At 43.5% G+C, this 16351-nt stretch overlaps 1 protein-coding gene across 4 annotated transcripts; it reads left to right on the top strand.

Annotated features, from left to right (window-relative positions):
• The first annotated feature begins 3918 nt into the window (after nucleotides 1-3918).
• LOC144935427 (solute carrier family 25 member 44-like) lies at nucleotides 3919-11565 on the top strand. 4 transcript variants are annotated; one of them, XR_013637308.1, is made up of 7 exons: nucleotides 3919-4169; nucleotides 6057-6274; nucleotides 7365-7558; nucleotides 8065-8411; nucleotides 8580-8707; nucleotides 9075-10433; nucleotides 10482-11564. XR_013637308.1 is itself a non-coding variant. In XM_078862051.1 (6 exons), the coding sequence occupies exons 2-6, from the start codon at nucleotides 6137-6139 to the stop codon at nucleotides 9264-9266; spliced, it is 999 nt and encodes a 332-aa protein (XP_078718177.1). In that variant the 5' UTR covers nucleotides 3919-4169; nucleotides 6057-6136; the 3' UTR covers nucleotides 9267-11564. The 4 variants fall into 4 exon arrangements, 3 of the variants coding, with proteins under 3 accessions (XP_078718177.1, XP_078718178.1, XP_078718179.1); XM_078862051.1 differs by having other exon boundaries at nucleotides 9075-11564; XM_078862052.1 differs by lacking the exons at nucleotides 9075-10433; nucleotides 10482-11564 and having other exon boundaries at nucleotides 8585-8675.
• The last annotated feature ends 4786 nt before the right edge of the window (nucleotides 11566-16351 follow it).

Here is a 16351-nt window from a genome sequence, read left to right as displayed (position 1 = left end):
TGTCATCTCAGTCAGCCAACCCATGGCACCTGCTGGGTCTGTCCCGAGACCTCCTCCTGAACCTAGCCTGGCACAGTAGGGGTTACAGCTGGTGGTGCATCTACCTATCATCTCAGTCAGCCAACCCATGGCACCTGCTGGGTCTGTCCCGAGACCTCCTCCTGCACATAGCCTGGCACAGTAGAGGGGTACAGCTGGTGGTGCATCTACCTGTCATCTCAGTCAGCCAACCCATGGCACCTGCTGGGTCTGTCCCGAGACCTCCTCCTGCACATAGCCTGGCACAGTAGGGGGTACAGCTGGTGGTGCATCTACCTGTCATCTCAGTCAGCCAACCCATGGCACCTGCTGGGTCTGTCCCGAGACCTCCTCCTGAACCTAGCCTGGCACAGTAGGGGTTACAGCTGGTGGTGCATCTACCTGTCATCTCAGCCAACCCATGGCACCTGATGGGTCTGTCCCGAGACCTCCTCCTGCACCTAGCCTGGCACAGTAGGGGTTACAGCTGGTGGTGCATCTACCTGTCATCTCAGTCAGCCAACCCATGGCACCTGCTGGGTCTGTCCCGAGACCTCCTCCTGCACCTAGCCTGGCACAGTAGGGGGTACAGCTGGTGGTGCATCTACCTGTCATCTCAGTCAGCCAACCCATGGCACCTGCTGGGTCTGTCCCGAGACCTCCTCCTGCACCTAGCCTGGCACAGTAGGGGGTACAGCTGGTGGTGCATCTACCTGTCATATCAGTCAGCCAACTCATGGCACCTGCTGGGTCTGTCCCGAGACCTCCTGCACCTAGCCTGGCACAGTAGGGGTTACAGCTGGTGGTGCATCTACCTGTCATCTCACTCAGCCAACCCATGGCACCTGCTGGGTCTGTCCCGAGACCTCCTCCTGTACCTAGCCTGGCACAGTAGGGGTTACAGCTGGTGGTGCATCTACCTGTCATCTCACTCAGCCAACCCATGGCACCTGCTGGGTCTGTCCCGAGACCTCCTCCTGCACCTAGCCTGGCACAGGTACAGCTGGTGGTGCATCTACCTGTCATCTCAGTCAGCCAACCCATGGCACCTGCTGGGTCTGTCCCGTGACCTGTCAGCAGCAAACTTTCGACACTTCACGTGGCCTCAAAGTGCACCTAGCCTGGCACAGGCGCCGTGGTGACGTCACCGTTACTTAGTGGCGAATGGCGGGTTATTGGTATTGGACAAAGGAGACTGAAAAGATGAAACTTAAACGTGAAACTGTGATTAAAAACAACACTTGGGCAATCGATACATGACGCTCTGCCCTTGAGCAGTGACTGCTAATCGCGCGCCCCTTTTATCACGCGTCACGCCCTCTGTAATTAACCACATCAATATAATCAATAGCGTCGTTGTAGAGAATAAACAAAATATGCCTGAATATATCCGTTTCCACGTAAAAGTAAAGTATTGCTGAAACAATCCATCGGCAACACAGCCTTTCGAGTGTGCATCATTTCAGCAGCATTGATTCAAGGCAAGCAAATGAGACGGGTTTCCCACATTCAGTATCTCATCAGCAACAGCCAGGCTTGATTGAATCAATGCCGTTGAGATTATGCACTTCCAGAAGACCGTGCTTGCTGCTGATGGGTTGTGTTTAAAATACTTGTGGTGTGGGGAGAACTTCATCCAGTAGCGGTGAGACAATGAACGACGATACAGATCTGAAATCGGTCTGCCACATATGCCTCAAGTGGAACCACTTCCTCTTTTATTTATCCAAAGTTGTTCGTATGGTTTATATTAATTTAAAACAATTGTATATACCAAGGCCGTAATTATAATATATATTGATTATGGGGGGGGGGGGATGTGTCCCCCCCCCCCCCCCCATAATCAAATATGCTCAAAATGTCCCCCCCAATATATTGCTATAAAATATAAAAATTGCGATGCTATGTAAATAAAAACAACAATTTGCTAAACCTTGGCCACAATATCTGGACTTGTCTTTATATAACAATGCATATATTTACGTTTATATGATTGTGATTATGGTTGTACTTTATGAATCCCTAACCTCTGCCATTACATACAATGAAACAAGGTAAAAAAAGAAAAAAAACAGCAATGTAATACAATACACTATTAGACATTATTCAAAAAAATAAATAAAAAGTCCATCCTGTGTGTTAGTGAATTTTTTATATATTTTAGGCAGGAAATTAGTTTTCAAATTTAGATATTTTTCTGGAGGAGGACCCCAGACCCCCTGGAAGATTTGGTCCCCCCCAATGTTGACTCCATGGCTACGACCTTGGTATATACGAAGAAGAAGACAATGCGGATTTATGTTGTTACATTTGCTTCATGCTCGGTCAACAAAACCTTAAAAATGTATCCGGGGCCAGTCAACCATCCAGGCGGCGTTGGCCCAGCAGGTACCCTGGGTTCGACTCCCGGACTTGAGTGACCTGTACGGATTCTAGATTTGAAGCTTTCGTGACTGCAAGAATTCATACTCTTAGGTTCTTTCGGTAAAGTCACGTAGGTAAAAAAAATAAAATAACTAAATTAGTTATTATCTTTGGTTCTTTCGGTTAAGTCACATAGATGAAAAATAATAAATGAAAATAACTAAATTAAATCACGTTTCGGAAGCAACACAAGCCTCCGTCATCAGGTGTAACTACTCCAGTAAAATTACTGTAGCGTGTGAAGAAAGCTATTCAAACTATTCAAGACACGTGTTTTTTATAAATATTTTCATTTATTATTATTATTTTACCTACGTGACTTTACCGAAAGAACCTAAGAGTATGGGTTTCCTTCTTCTGAATCTACATTAAAACGTCTCGTTCCATGGAACTCAAATCTGTCGCCCCTGGATATGGGAAGGGACCATCAGCTGGGGATGTCTTCATTCAAAAAGTCCTCAAAGAAATCTGTCAATTACCTGAAGGATCATTTACCTCCGCGAACTCTCTCCCGTAGCACCATGTCTCCTTATTCCGATAAAAAATCTATTTGGGTAAAACAAACACCTGCAGCCTGGTTCTGCCCCAGGCCTCTCTCTTTATGTCCCTGTCAGACCAAAACAACGCTTATTTTACAGACACCTGATTCTAGATTTGAAGCTTTCGTGACTGCAAGGATTCATACTCTTAGGTTTTTTCGGTAAAGTCACGTAGGTAAAAAATAAATAAATAACATAAATAATAAAAATAATAGGAAAAATAATGCTTTATTATATTTTTTTATTATTATTATTTATTTTTATTTATTTTTTTCCTACGTGATTTTACCGAAATAGTGTATTATTATATTATTATTTCTATTATTGTTGTTATTTATTTTTATTTATTTTTTACCTACGTGACTTTACCGACAAAACCTAAGAGTACAGACACCCAACTTTTTCTGGTGCCTCTTACTCTCACATTATATCTGCGCTGTTTTTTTTTAAACCTGAGCGCTTCGTTTTCCAGCGTTAAATACCGTACCTCGATTCCTAACTGTGCAATATTCATTATCGAGCCTATATAACTCGTTCTCTGCAATATTGATTCGTTTGTCGTTTATTTTTGTTGCTGCTGCTGTAAAGTAACCGGGAAACTGACTAAACGGCATGATCCGTGTAGCAATAAACAAATAAAAACCTCAAAACTAATTTAACCAAGACACAACACTTTTCACAATCTTCAAAGTTAATGGCACGTGACTTTACCGAAAGAACCAAGAATATTAATTCCTGCAGTCACGAAAGCTTTAAATCGAAATTTAATCTTAAAAAGCTTTACGAAACGCGTTTGTATCCCTCTCGTCTTGCCGTAAGCAATCGATTTCCAAACGCGCGGCAATGACGTCACCGACCATCCCACTCCCCTCCCCTCGTCGTGACGTCACCGCAAAGATAACGTCGAATGATGTCATCCAGCACCACTCGACGCCGCGGTGACGTCACCGATCAGCTGAACGGAGGCCCTCTGCCTCCCGGTGAACGGCGGCACAGTGGCCAGCGTGGGATCGGCGTTTAGCGACTTCGGCGCCGATTGCTGCCGCTGCTCCACCTCTTAACCCCGCGCGAAGAAGGCGGGGAGGTGAGGGAGGGGGGTCTGACACCGCGCCGAGTCTCCCGGGCAAGAGAGAGAGAGACGGACAGAGACACGGGGACCCTCGTGGTTCAGCCGACGCCGGACGAAAGGTACGGCTGGTTCTTCCTCGGCCAGGGCGTTGTTAATGGTATCGAACTGATGGTTACTGTACGAGCAGCAATGGACTTTAGCGGTCACGCAACGGTCGCTGCTGTCATTGATGCTGTGTTTTAGTTGTTTTACGGCTGGGTTGGTGACCATTGTGGCGAAGTGACATGCAACGTTGTAACCCAGTGGGGCTGCTGTGGAGAGTGTGTGCCCACAGGCTCCCCTGCACGAGGGTTGATGTCGGATGAGTGGAATCAAAATGACCGAAGTTACTGACATTGTCCGCCCATAAAGACTCATGGGCGGACAATGTGCATTGACGTTTGGGAACGTGAAAGGAGCGTCACTAGAGCGCCTAAAATGACCTTCCTAACGCTGATGTGGAAGTTTAGTTTTTCCGTAAACGTAACTTTTGTGAATTATGTGTAAAAAAAAAAAACACGATTTTTTGAAGAAGTGCATTGTTCTTTTTTTCTCGGGTCACCATTTAATAAATTTGAGTAAACGTGACCGACTCACAACAGCGATGAACAGATGCACGACTGTGGACCGGTTTCGTCTGAAGAGCTATTTCAGTATTAGTGACCAGTGCTCACTGCTTGCAGCAGTGGACGTTTGTGATTCTGCTTGGTAGATGAAACAACTTATTCAGCCCACGTTCAAATTCCGGTCCGGAGTTGACTCGATTGACACAAACACGGGCCACATGTAAGTGATCAGTGGTTGTCATTTGATGTATTGAACGCCAGTTTCTAATCCTCACCACGCCTGGCCAGGTGAGAAGTTTGTGTCGAACTCGTCGACAAAGTGAAGTTTGACTGAACATTGATTCACCTTTGATATGCTCCATTTTCAATTCCTCATGATTCAGAATGAATTTTTTTAATGCTCTTTGGTTCTTTCGGTAAAGTCACGTAGATGAAAAAGAAAAATAATAAAATGAAAGTAACTACATTATAAAATGAAAATAACTAAATTAGTTATTTTCATTTTATTATTTTTATTATTCTTTTGCATCTATGTGACTTAACCGAAAGAACCAAAGAGCATTAAAAAACGAAAATAACTAAATTAGTTATTTTTTTTTAATCTACGTGACTTTACCGAAAGAACCAAAGAGTATGAACTTCAAATCTTGAATTTTTTAAAAATGTCTTTGTTCTTGTTATAATTCTGTAATTTTGGTGACCGAGTAAACTTGCAATTGAGTCTGTCCTGGTCTCTTGAATGTTCCCCTGGTTAGACACAATAAACCCGGACTTGACGTCGACACGAAAAGCAGCCTTTAGTTTCCCGAGGGGAAAAAAAACACCTCCTAAATGTTACGCCTTTTGACCCCGAAACCTTTTCACTTGGCACTTTGATCATCCTTAAATCGATTCGACATACTTAAATCGACGTCAGTTTTGCTCGTGTGAAAAGACCCAACAAGTATAGTGTGATTCAAGCTTGTCCCATCCTAGCCTTCTATATGTCCTCTGCATACAGCCGTACAGCCCATACCGAGAGACGGAAACATTGATTGGAGAACATTTTCTAATTAGAGGCATCATTGACTGTTGAGAAAAGTAAGTAGTAGCCTTGGGTAGGATGCATCACGAAGAGATGAGGTCCGATGGACAAGACTAGCTAGTGATGGCATGCTAAAAGGGAGCATGCACCCAAGAATAGGATGTGTTTATGTTCAGGATTGACATGGACTCAGTGATCACAGGACCATGAGGAATGACGATGGTGTGGAGAGACCTTCATCCAGCAGTGGGTAGACAATCGATGATGATACAGACCTCAAATCGGTCTGCCACATATGCCTCAAGTTGAATACTTCCTATTTTATTCGTCCATGGTGTTCGAATGTTTATAGTCATACATTTTTTTACCCATTTCAGTGGTCGTTGTAGGCTTGAAGATTTGACAGTGGAAGACCGCAGCACCTCTTGTTAGCACCGCACGCTGCAAGCGTGGAACAATGCAGGAGAAAAGGAACATTCGCGTGATCGAGTGGGCAGACCTGGACAAGCACAAGTTCTACTCCCTGGGCGTGTTCATGATGCTGAGCGTGCGGGCCACAGTCTACCCCTTCACGCTCATTCGAACGAGGCTGCAGGTAGGGTCCCTTTTAGTGTCCAGCAGCAGTAGCCTGCCTATTCAGCAATATCAATCATATGTATTATACAGGGTGTCCAAAAAGTCCCTATGTATTTTATTGAACTCACGGTATATATAATGTTTATTTTCAGGACCATATGAATATATATATACAAGAATGCGTGATGGTAATACGACTTTTCTTAAGATGGGGCTCCTTGTCATTATACAAACATGATTCAGGAGCACCTTAACAAACGTTTTCCAAATTTCTGGATTGGACGCAGTGGCAACAAAGCCCCAAACGGCTCCATCTCCGGATTTAACACCTTGGGATGTCTTTGTATGGGGCCTCATCTAGTCAGAGGTGTATCAAACGAGAGTTACAGATCTGCAAGATTTACTAGATTGTATAGCGGCAGCAGTTACAAAAGTAACTCCACAGATGCTGTAATGCAGCTGACAGATTTGGGCTGTGCAAAAATATTGAGGATGCTCATGTATAATCTAATTCTTAACAGTTATTAATAAATATACCTTTGATTATATTATTGCATAATTTGCCCTGAATTGCTTTGATTTCAATAAAATAGATTGGGATTTTATGGACACCCTGTATTAAAGTATTATTTTGTTTCATTTGGTATTTTTATGTTACCACTGTCGTAGCAATGTGGGCGTGTCTGTTAAGATGATGAACACATGGTGGCATGTCAACACGTGTGAACATCTGATGTGTGAATGAGTGGTGACATTTGAACACTTGTGAAAACGTGATGATGCATGGTCGTCTGGCAACTGACTGTGGCGGCATGTGAGCCGAGAATGGTTTGTGAGTTCATGTGGTGTGTGGACATACGGTTGCATATGAGCAGTGTGAATGTGTTGTGTATCATGTGAGCGTCTGGTGTGTGAGCAGGTATATGAACATGGAAGCCCATGAATGGCATGTGAATGAATGTGAATGTCTGTGTGAACCCATTATTGCATGTGAATAGGATGTGAATGTTACAACATATTATTTTTGGTGATTGTGAATGGATGGTAATCTGTAAACACCTGTAAATATATTGTGTCAACTCGTAATTGGATATGAATATGTTGTTCAGGTGCAGCGAGGCAGCAGCCAGTACCGCGGTACGGCAGACGCCTTCATCAAGATCCTGCAGAGGGAGGGAGTGCTGGGTCTCTATCGGGGCTTCGCTGTCAACGCATTAACTCTGGTGTCAGGACAGTTCTACATCACGACCTATGAACTCGTGCGAGACCAAGCCGGCAGGCTGGGAGCTGACAACACATTGAAGTACGCAGCCCCTGTGGGAAGCTTTTCTTTATTTCCTACACCTTAAGTAAGATTTATACATTTCTAACACAGTTGGGAGTCTCACACACCTGATGACTCCGTCCTAATTTAAAGTCCTCTTGTCAATGCACTGTTGGATAAGGCTCTCCCTTTGCTGTGTGAGTCGTGGGGATTATTTGACCATGCGTCACCACGCCGGTCACTGTCGGTTGGTGAATGTGGTGAGCATCGACAGAGCATACGAGAGTACGAAAAATCATTTCTGTACTGCCCTCTGCTGCCCATTATATGGCCCTGCAGCATTTGTTTGCACCTATATTATGCATAGTAGTCATTCTTCCAAGCAGAATCCAGGCTGAATCCTGTTTATCATCCAGGATCTGACGAAATCGGGCGTATTCTGGATGATCTCGTCATAGGCAATCCAACAGCACTACTTTCAAATGCTCGATTACAGATGCACGCTTCCGTTGGCACACCAGCCTCACCGCCGGTATTCCCTTCAGGTCACTGGCAGGCGGCGGGGTGGCTTCACTGGTGGCGCAGAGCATCACGGTGCCCATCGATGTCGTGTCACAGCACCTCATGATGCAGGGCCAGGCCGGGGAGGGTGGCGGGCGCTTCAAAGTGCAGGACCATCCCAAGCGGGGTCTGAACGGCCACGCGGCCCAGGTGGGCACCGATCCGACGGAGGGCCGACGGGGGCGCCCTTCCTTCGGGCAAGCCAGGGACATTGTGAGGCAGATTCGGCAGGTGGACGGCATGCGAGGGTTCTACAGGGGCTACCTGGCCTCACTGCTCACCTACATTCCCAGCAGCGCCGTCTGGTGGCCCTTCTATCACTTCTATGCCGGTGAGTTGGTGCTGTACACCTGATACTTTAAAAAAGATGATTGTCTACATTTCTTACAATTGAATCGTTTGCTTTGCAGTGTCTCGGAGTATGCTCGTGCACTTTGTTTGACCAGTCGATTTCAGTTTTGCTGTCCCAACTCAAACCACTTCCCACGTTGCTGTGCAGAGCAGCTCTCGAGTAGGGCCCCCAGCAACTGTCCTCACCTGGTCCTCCAAGCAGTCGCCGGTCCCATGGCGTCCGTCACAGCCTCCGTGCTGACAAACCCCATGGACGTTATTCGGACTCGTCTGCAGGTGAGCCCGGGTGGAATTGCGTTTTGTATTGCACTTAAAAAGTAACTTTCAGTCAGGGTATTTTTCCACGCTCCGGCATAGATTTTATTCGCTCTTAAAAGAGTGTTCTCGTCACGTGAAGCGTTTACATTTTTTACCTGTTTCGTGAATGCTGCTACAAAATAATCTCACCATATTTGCGAGCCCAGTTAAATCACAGGTGGTCAATACCTAAATTCAAATTCTCTGGCGTTGGCTTAGTGCTTCACAGACATTATTAACATCGTAAGCCACCCAGCCACCAAAGACTTAAGTTGCAGTCAGAGACGATGTGCTGTTACACGCACACTGTGCGTTGCTTATGCTTTGTGTGCTACCGGCTTTGCAGGTGGAGGGCCGTTCTTCCATCTTGGAAGCATTGCGGCAGTTGTGGGCACAGGAGGGCATGTGGGGCTTCACCAAGGGCCTGTCGGCGCGCATCGCATCCTCTGCGCCCACGTCAATGCTTGTCGTCCTGGGATACGAGACTCTGAAGCGCCTTAGCCTGAGGGCTGAGCTGGTCCACACGCGGCATTGGTAGCGATGGTATCCGTCGGCTCGCCGCTTTCGTTCGATTTCCCGCAGCTCTTGTGGGCTTCTCGGAGACATTGGCGGCTCTCGCAAGTGACAGCTGTGTGGCCATCGGTGCAATTGAGGCTAGGTTTGCAGACAAGCATCCATCTGTTCTGCAAAAGGTTTTTTTTTAATTGCCTGTGAACCTGCCAAATAGCTATGAATCGCAAAGCGAAATGTATTTTGCGGAAATCTTTTGATCGGTAGGAATGGACTTTACTGTATGCGAGTGGCAATAATGTCCTTTGTCTGCACCAACTCTTGAATTTGTTAAAGCATTGATGTGACTGCATAAGTAATCAAAGGTTAATGGTTCTGCTGGGCAACCACTGGCAGTAACAGAAGACGAACATGATTTGACACCAACATCGACAACAGAGTGGGAAGGTAAATGGGTGTAAATAATTTTTAATTTATACAAACTTAATGTGTTTTAGGAAATTGATTTGCGCTTTCATTGCCGATTGATGGAACGTGGTATTAATATTGTGGGTCCAAAGTGCAGTGCAGTTTGGTGACACTTGTTATCGATATTATTTTTAAAAGCTGCATATTTCAGTCGGGTAATTTGTAACAATTTTACTAAATAAGATCGCTGCTTGAAAAGTTATTCAAAATGGTACATTTTGTGAGAATGTAGTGCTCCATTTTTATTTCGATGGGTTAAACTTGAATTGTGACCCAGCTTTTATGTCGCTGATGTAGATTAAAAGTAACAACTACAATTTGACATTAAGGTAGTGAAGCCAGATAACCGCGTCAGGAGTATCAGAGTGTATCGCTGTGATGTCTCTTTGGTATTTGTCGATCAGGCATTACATTGGTATATGTTGTATGGTCTGTTCTGGACGACCACAGTCACACACTGGAGAGTTTTTAATTTTCCATTTGTGCATCGGGTATCTGCATCTGCTATGGTTTTTGTGGATGCGGTTTAGAGTGGACCATGAACTTCGTGTAGGATCAAACCCAGAGATCTTTGCGTTGGGTCTTTCACAAGGTGTTTGTGAGTTATTTTGAACTCCATTCAGCTCTACAAGCTTCATTGCGGTTGTACTTGTGACTGCAAGCTGCATACGCGGTGGATCAGTGAACCTTGAATGTCACAGCAGCCTATCTATTGAACACCTCTGAGGTGGCGTTGCAAAAACAGCATTATTGTATAAACGGTGTGTGGTGAAAGGCAGTGCTCAGTTATGCTGTTGATATGCTTGGTGTTTTATGTGATTGAAAAGTCTTGCATCCCTAATGGCAATCAACTTTTACTCTTAATTAGCCAAGTACTGTAACAACTCATCGATGCATCGATAAAAATGTTAACACCATATACGCAATGAATCGTACAATGGGATTACTTGCGACTTAAAATTGTAATGCAAATGAAGAGACTCACATTTTGGCAAATGGAATGTCAAAAATAAAAGGCAAAAACAAAGTTTGCTATGAATTACAATCCCAAGTTATGACCGTTGATTTGATCGTTTTTAGGAATGGAACGGGGGTGCAGTGCTGTATCATGTGTTATTGAGCACTTGCTGGGGCCAGTAATTATCCTTGTGTTAAACACAGTCCGTTCACCCCTATAAAAGTAACGATCGTTTTGTGGTGTACACACGTCGGCGTACCTCTGCTTCCTGGATGCTCTTGTTTGTCCGCTCGCATCTCACTGTGTTATCTGTGGAATATTCTATCAAAACATGTTTGAAAATTGAACTGTCGCTTACTTTTTTGAGCCGCAAAAGTTGTAACAACATTCACAATAACAGAACAGGACTCTCTGTGAGAGACGCTTAGGATCACAAGGTGGAAAGCATCTGTCATGAGCATTGACCCTCAATTATGAGGTTGACACTGGATAGAAGATAGGCGTTGACACAGGCACATTGATAGGCATGACAGTGGCTGTACCGTAACTCATGTGAGTGCCGATCTCCACAATCAGTGCTGTAACGAATGCCTAAGAGTCTCTTGTGCATGTGTGTGAGCATTGTATTGATGGCTGTGTTGACTCGTGTAAATACAAAACGTGTGTTATTTTGGTAGGTTGTGGATGATCAGATAATAAATGAACGTCGATTTTGTAAAAAACTAAGTACATTTTATTTCAGTCAATTTGGCGAAAGGGTATTCTGCCCCAATGTTTTCTACCGCTTAGCATCATGAAACATTGTGTGTTCTGCCATAGCCCAATGCACTTATAATGTTATTTGGTTACGTGATGAAATAGACCCTTGCATGTTAATTTTCTAAATCATGTGAGTTGTAATTATGTACAAGTAACTATTGCAGGCAAACTATTTTCAAACTGTCAATACCAACATGCACTAATGAGATTAATTATTTGCCACTGGAGTACAGGAAAACGTTTCTCGAAGACTTAACAGTAACACGTGATGTTCACTGTCAAAGGCAACCTATTGAACAACTATTACATTTAAATTAAAGACTAAAAGCCCATTGAGTTCGTGGTTTATTTGAAATGCCGTTGAATTGGCTTGTCTCGTACAGGCAAAACATCCACAATGTCTGCTGGCTCGATAGTGCGTTTTAAACGTGTTACATTTTCCCATGAGTCTTACACATTGAGAAGGCTTTTTATGAATAAATGACATTGTGTAAACAAACATCTTCAAATGCAATAACATTGTTCGAAATAAAATGTTTTTTTGCCGCTGGCATTTGCCGTGGAGAGAGGGGAGGTTGGACAGGAACGAAGAGCCAAGAAGTGAGAGGGGAAACGAGAGATGGGACGGGTATTGAAGAGGAATAAGAGATGGAAAAGATGATAATGAATGACCACATCAGAGGAGGGAGGCAATCGAGGACTAAGAGACACGGGCAAGTGGCGGAGAAAGTCGAGTGGGAGGGGAGTCCAGGAGGGGTGAGTGGATGATTTAACTGGGACCACATCTCGTCCCGTTTAACTGAAGCCAGTGGGCCCATTTCAAGTCAAAACTCCCGTTTGTGTAAAGCATCAAATAACATCAAAAGCAAATCACAGCGTGTTATTTGCAAAAGACAAACAGATATGTACATCACGTACCATCATTCTGCACACCAAACAGCACTGGGGAATGGATCATGCAACACTGCCATTGAACGCACACCCTCTTCATAAGAGTGGCTCGTTTTGAAAGTTTATTCAGAAAGTGCGATGGTTTGAGGTTTTCATTTACAGGAAAGCTTTTGAAAAATAAGAGGAAGTTTTACCCTTTCTGGCAATACAACAGGTGTTGAGATGATCAAACACCAAATAGATACATTTTGCAAGTAATTAAGTCTGCATTAATCACACGTGCGTGTGGTGAACATGCAAACAAACATGCTCTGATCATATTATTGTTTTTTTCGGTAAATTTACGTAGAAGGGAAATAAAATAATAAAAATAAAACATTCAATAATTCTCACGACGTTTCGGCCACAACGCAAGCAGCCGTCAGGTGAAGAACAGGTCTGTCGGAAAGACAGCGTCTGAATGAACACCACCACGCTTGGCAGCGTATATTTAAGCTGGGTTGGAGGGGGAAGAGCGCCTTGACAAAGGAATTTGCATATCAAGAGGAATTTAGCATATTTATGGGAAATGCAGATATGGGATTAGTCACTACTTGTGGAATGCGTAGGAGGTGGGCGGGGGTTTCAAAGTCATATTATGCCCGTGCAGTATGCAGGATTAGCAGCAACAAAGGGGGGGGGAGTAGGGTTAGCATCAATAAAGGGAAGGAATGTTAAATTTCGATTTAAAGCTTTCGTGACTGCAGGGATTCATCTTGGTTCTTTCGGTAAAGTCACGTAGAAGGGAAGTAATAAAATAATAAAAATAAAACATAATAAAATGAAAAAATTTTCACGACGTTTCGGCTACAACGCAAGCAGCCGTCTTCAGGTGAAGAATGAAACACTACCAAGCTAGGAGCTTATATATAAACTGGGTTGGAGGTGGAAGAGCGCCTTAACAAAAAGAATGTGCATATGAAGAGGAATTTAGCATATTCATGGAAAATGCGTAGGAGGTGGGCGGGGGGGGGTTTCAAAGTCATTATGCCCATGCATTATGCAGGATCAGCAGCACCAAGGGGGGGTGCAGGGAGTAGCATTAACAAAGGAAAGGAATGTTATTGATATGTAGCTGCAGTTACTAAACAACCACGTAGAAATCTAAAGTATAAACTACATAAAAAACTAAAGTATAAACTGCATAGCACCATCAGTATACTTACTATACTCTACAATAAGCTGAGTTACTAACAGCAAGTAAAACATTACAATTCTACGTCGTAAAAATTATATAATATGCTTCCATCTAAACTTTATTCTCTTACATCACACGAGCATATACCGTACTATATACTGCCATAGATAAACCCAACATTAAATTATATACTGTATTACTATAAACCACCCTATACCTTATACATTTCAACATAACACTATGTATTATTCTACCCACCCTAATGTGTATCGAAATGGTTTATTACGTCCTTCCAATGATTGCTAAGCCAGAATCCATCTTCTCGGTTAAAATTGTCTCTGTGTTTGTATATGTGGATCGCCTCATGAACGAATCTCTCATGATAGCCAGATGGCTTGCAGAGAACCTCTGTCTTGGAGAAGTCAATGTCATGTGAGCCCACTGAGTTGTAACAGTGATCTGCCACGGCTGAGGTGTTTGTCCTACCGTGTTTCAGGTCAGCTTTATGTTCACGGATGCGGTCCGAGACATGTCGTTTGGTTTCCCCAATGTAACTGCTACCACAGAGGCAACTTAGTTTGTAGACACCAGGGTACTGTATGTCTGGAACCACATCTTTTACAGACGGTACCAGATCGCGGATTTTATGTACTGTGTTGAATCGGACCTGGATCTTGTGTTTAATCAGGATTTTGGAGATCTTTTTTGTGACCCCAGCAATGTAGGGTAAGGATCCTTCTTGATGGTTGGAGTGATGGCTTTGCGGATTGTGTAGTCGGAGTAACCATTAGCCTTAAGAGCTTGGCGTACGTGTTTGAGTTCACTGGAAATGTGTTCATGGTCGGAGATGCATTGGGCTCTATGATATAGAGTCTTGATGATTCTTCTTGATGGTTGGAGTGATGGCAAAGCCATCACTCCAACCATCAAGAAGGATCCTGTTGAGGAGCCTTTCAAGACCATCACCTTACCCTACATTGCTGGGGTCACAAAAAAGATCTCCAAAATCCTGATTAAACACAAGATCCAGGTCCGATTCAACACAGTACATAAAATCCGCGATCTGGTACCGTCTGTAAAAGATGTGGTTCCAGACATACAGTACCCTGGTGTCTACAAACTAAGTTGCCTCTGTGGTAGCAGTTACATTGGGGAAACCAAACGACATGTCTCGGACCGCATCCGTGAACATAAAGCTGACCTGAAACACGGTAGGACAAACACCTCAGCCGTGGCAGATCACTGTTACAACTCAGTGGGCTCACATGACATTGACTTCTCCAAGACAGAGGTTCTCTGCAAGCCATCTGGCTATCATGAGAGATTCGTTCATGAGGCGATCCACATATACAAACACAGAGACAATTTTAACCGAGAAGATGGATTCTGGCTTAGCAATCATTGGAAGGACGTAATAAACCATTTCGATACACATTAGGGTGGGTAGAATAATACATAGTGTTATGTTGAAATGTATAAGGTATAGGGTGGTTTATAGTAATACAGTATATAATTTAATGTTGGGTTTATCTATGGCAGTATATAGTACGGTATATGCTCGTGTGATGTAAGAGAATAAAGTTTAGATGGAAGCATATTATATAATTTTTACGACGTAGAATTGTAATGTTTTACTTGCTGTTAGTAACTCAGCTTATTGTAGAGTATAGTAAGTATACTGATGGTGCTATGCAGTTTATACTTTAGTTTTTTATGTAGTTTATACTTTAGTTTTCTACGTGGTTGTTTAGTAACTGCAGCTACATATCAATAACATTCCTTTCCTTTGTTAATGCTACTCCCTGCACCCCACCTTGGTGCTGCTGATCCTGCATAATGCATGGGCATAATGACTTTGAAACCCCCCCCCGCCCACCTCCTACGCATTTTCCATGAATATGCTAAATTCCTCTTCATATGCACATTCTTTTTGTTAAGGCGCTCTTCCACCTCCAACCCAGTTTATATATAAGCTCCTAGCTTGGTAGTGTTTCATTCTTCACCTGAAGACGGCTGCTTGCGTTGTAGCCGAAACGTCGTGAGAATTTTTTCATTTTATTATGTTTTATTTTTATTATTTTATTACTTCCCTTCTACGTGACTTTACCGAAAGAACCAAGAAGATGAATCCCTGCAGTCACGAAAGCTTTAAATCGTAATTTAACATTCCTCCCCTTTGTTGCTGCTAATCCTGCATACTGCACGGGCATAATATGACTTTGAAACCCCCCGCCCACCTCCTACGCATTCCACAAGTAGTGACTAATCCCATATCTGCATTTCCCATAAATATGCTAAATTCCTCTTGATATGCAAATTCCTTTGTCAAGGCGCTCTTCCCCCTCCAACCCAGCTTAAATATACGCTGCCAAGCGTGGTGGTGTTCATTCAGACGCTGTCTTTCCGACAGACCTGTTCTTCACCTGACGCCTGCTTGCGTTGTGGCCGAAACGTCGTGAGAATTATTGAATGTTTTATTTTTATTATTTTATTATTTCCCTTCTACGTAAATTTACCGAAAAAAACAATAATATGATCAGAGCATGTTTGTTTGCATGTTCACCACACGCACGTGTGATTAATGCAGACTTAATTACTTGCAAAATGTATCTATTTGCTGTTTGATCATCTCAACACCTGTTGTATTGCCAGAAAGGGTAAAACTTCCTCTTATTTTTCAAAAGCTTTCCTGTAAATGAAAACCTCAAACCATCACACTTTCTGAATAAACTTTCAAAACGAGCCACTCTTATGAAGAGGGTGTGCGTTCAATGGCAGTGTTGCATGATCCATTCCCCAGTGCTGTTTGGTGTGCAGAATTATGGTACGTGATGTACATATCTGTTTGTCTTTTGCAAAT

Source organism: Lampetra fluviatilis, chromosome 13, assembly GCF_964198595.1.
Source record: "Lampetra fluviatilis chromosome 13, kcLamFluv1.1, whole genome shotgun sequence".
Classification (NCBI taxonomy): Eukaryota; Metazoa; Chordata; class Hyperoartia; order Petromyzontiformes; family Petromyzontidae; genus Lampetra; species Lampetra fluviatilis.
Note: the sequence above shows the minus strand (reverse complement) of the source record. Positions and strands in the feature narration are given on the sequence as shown.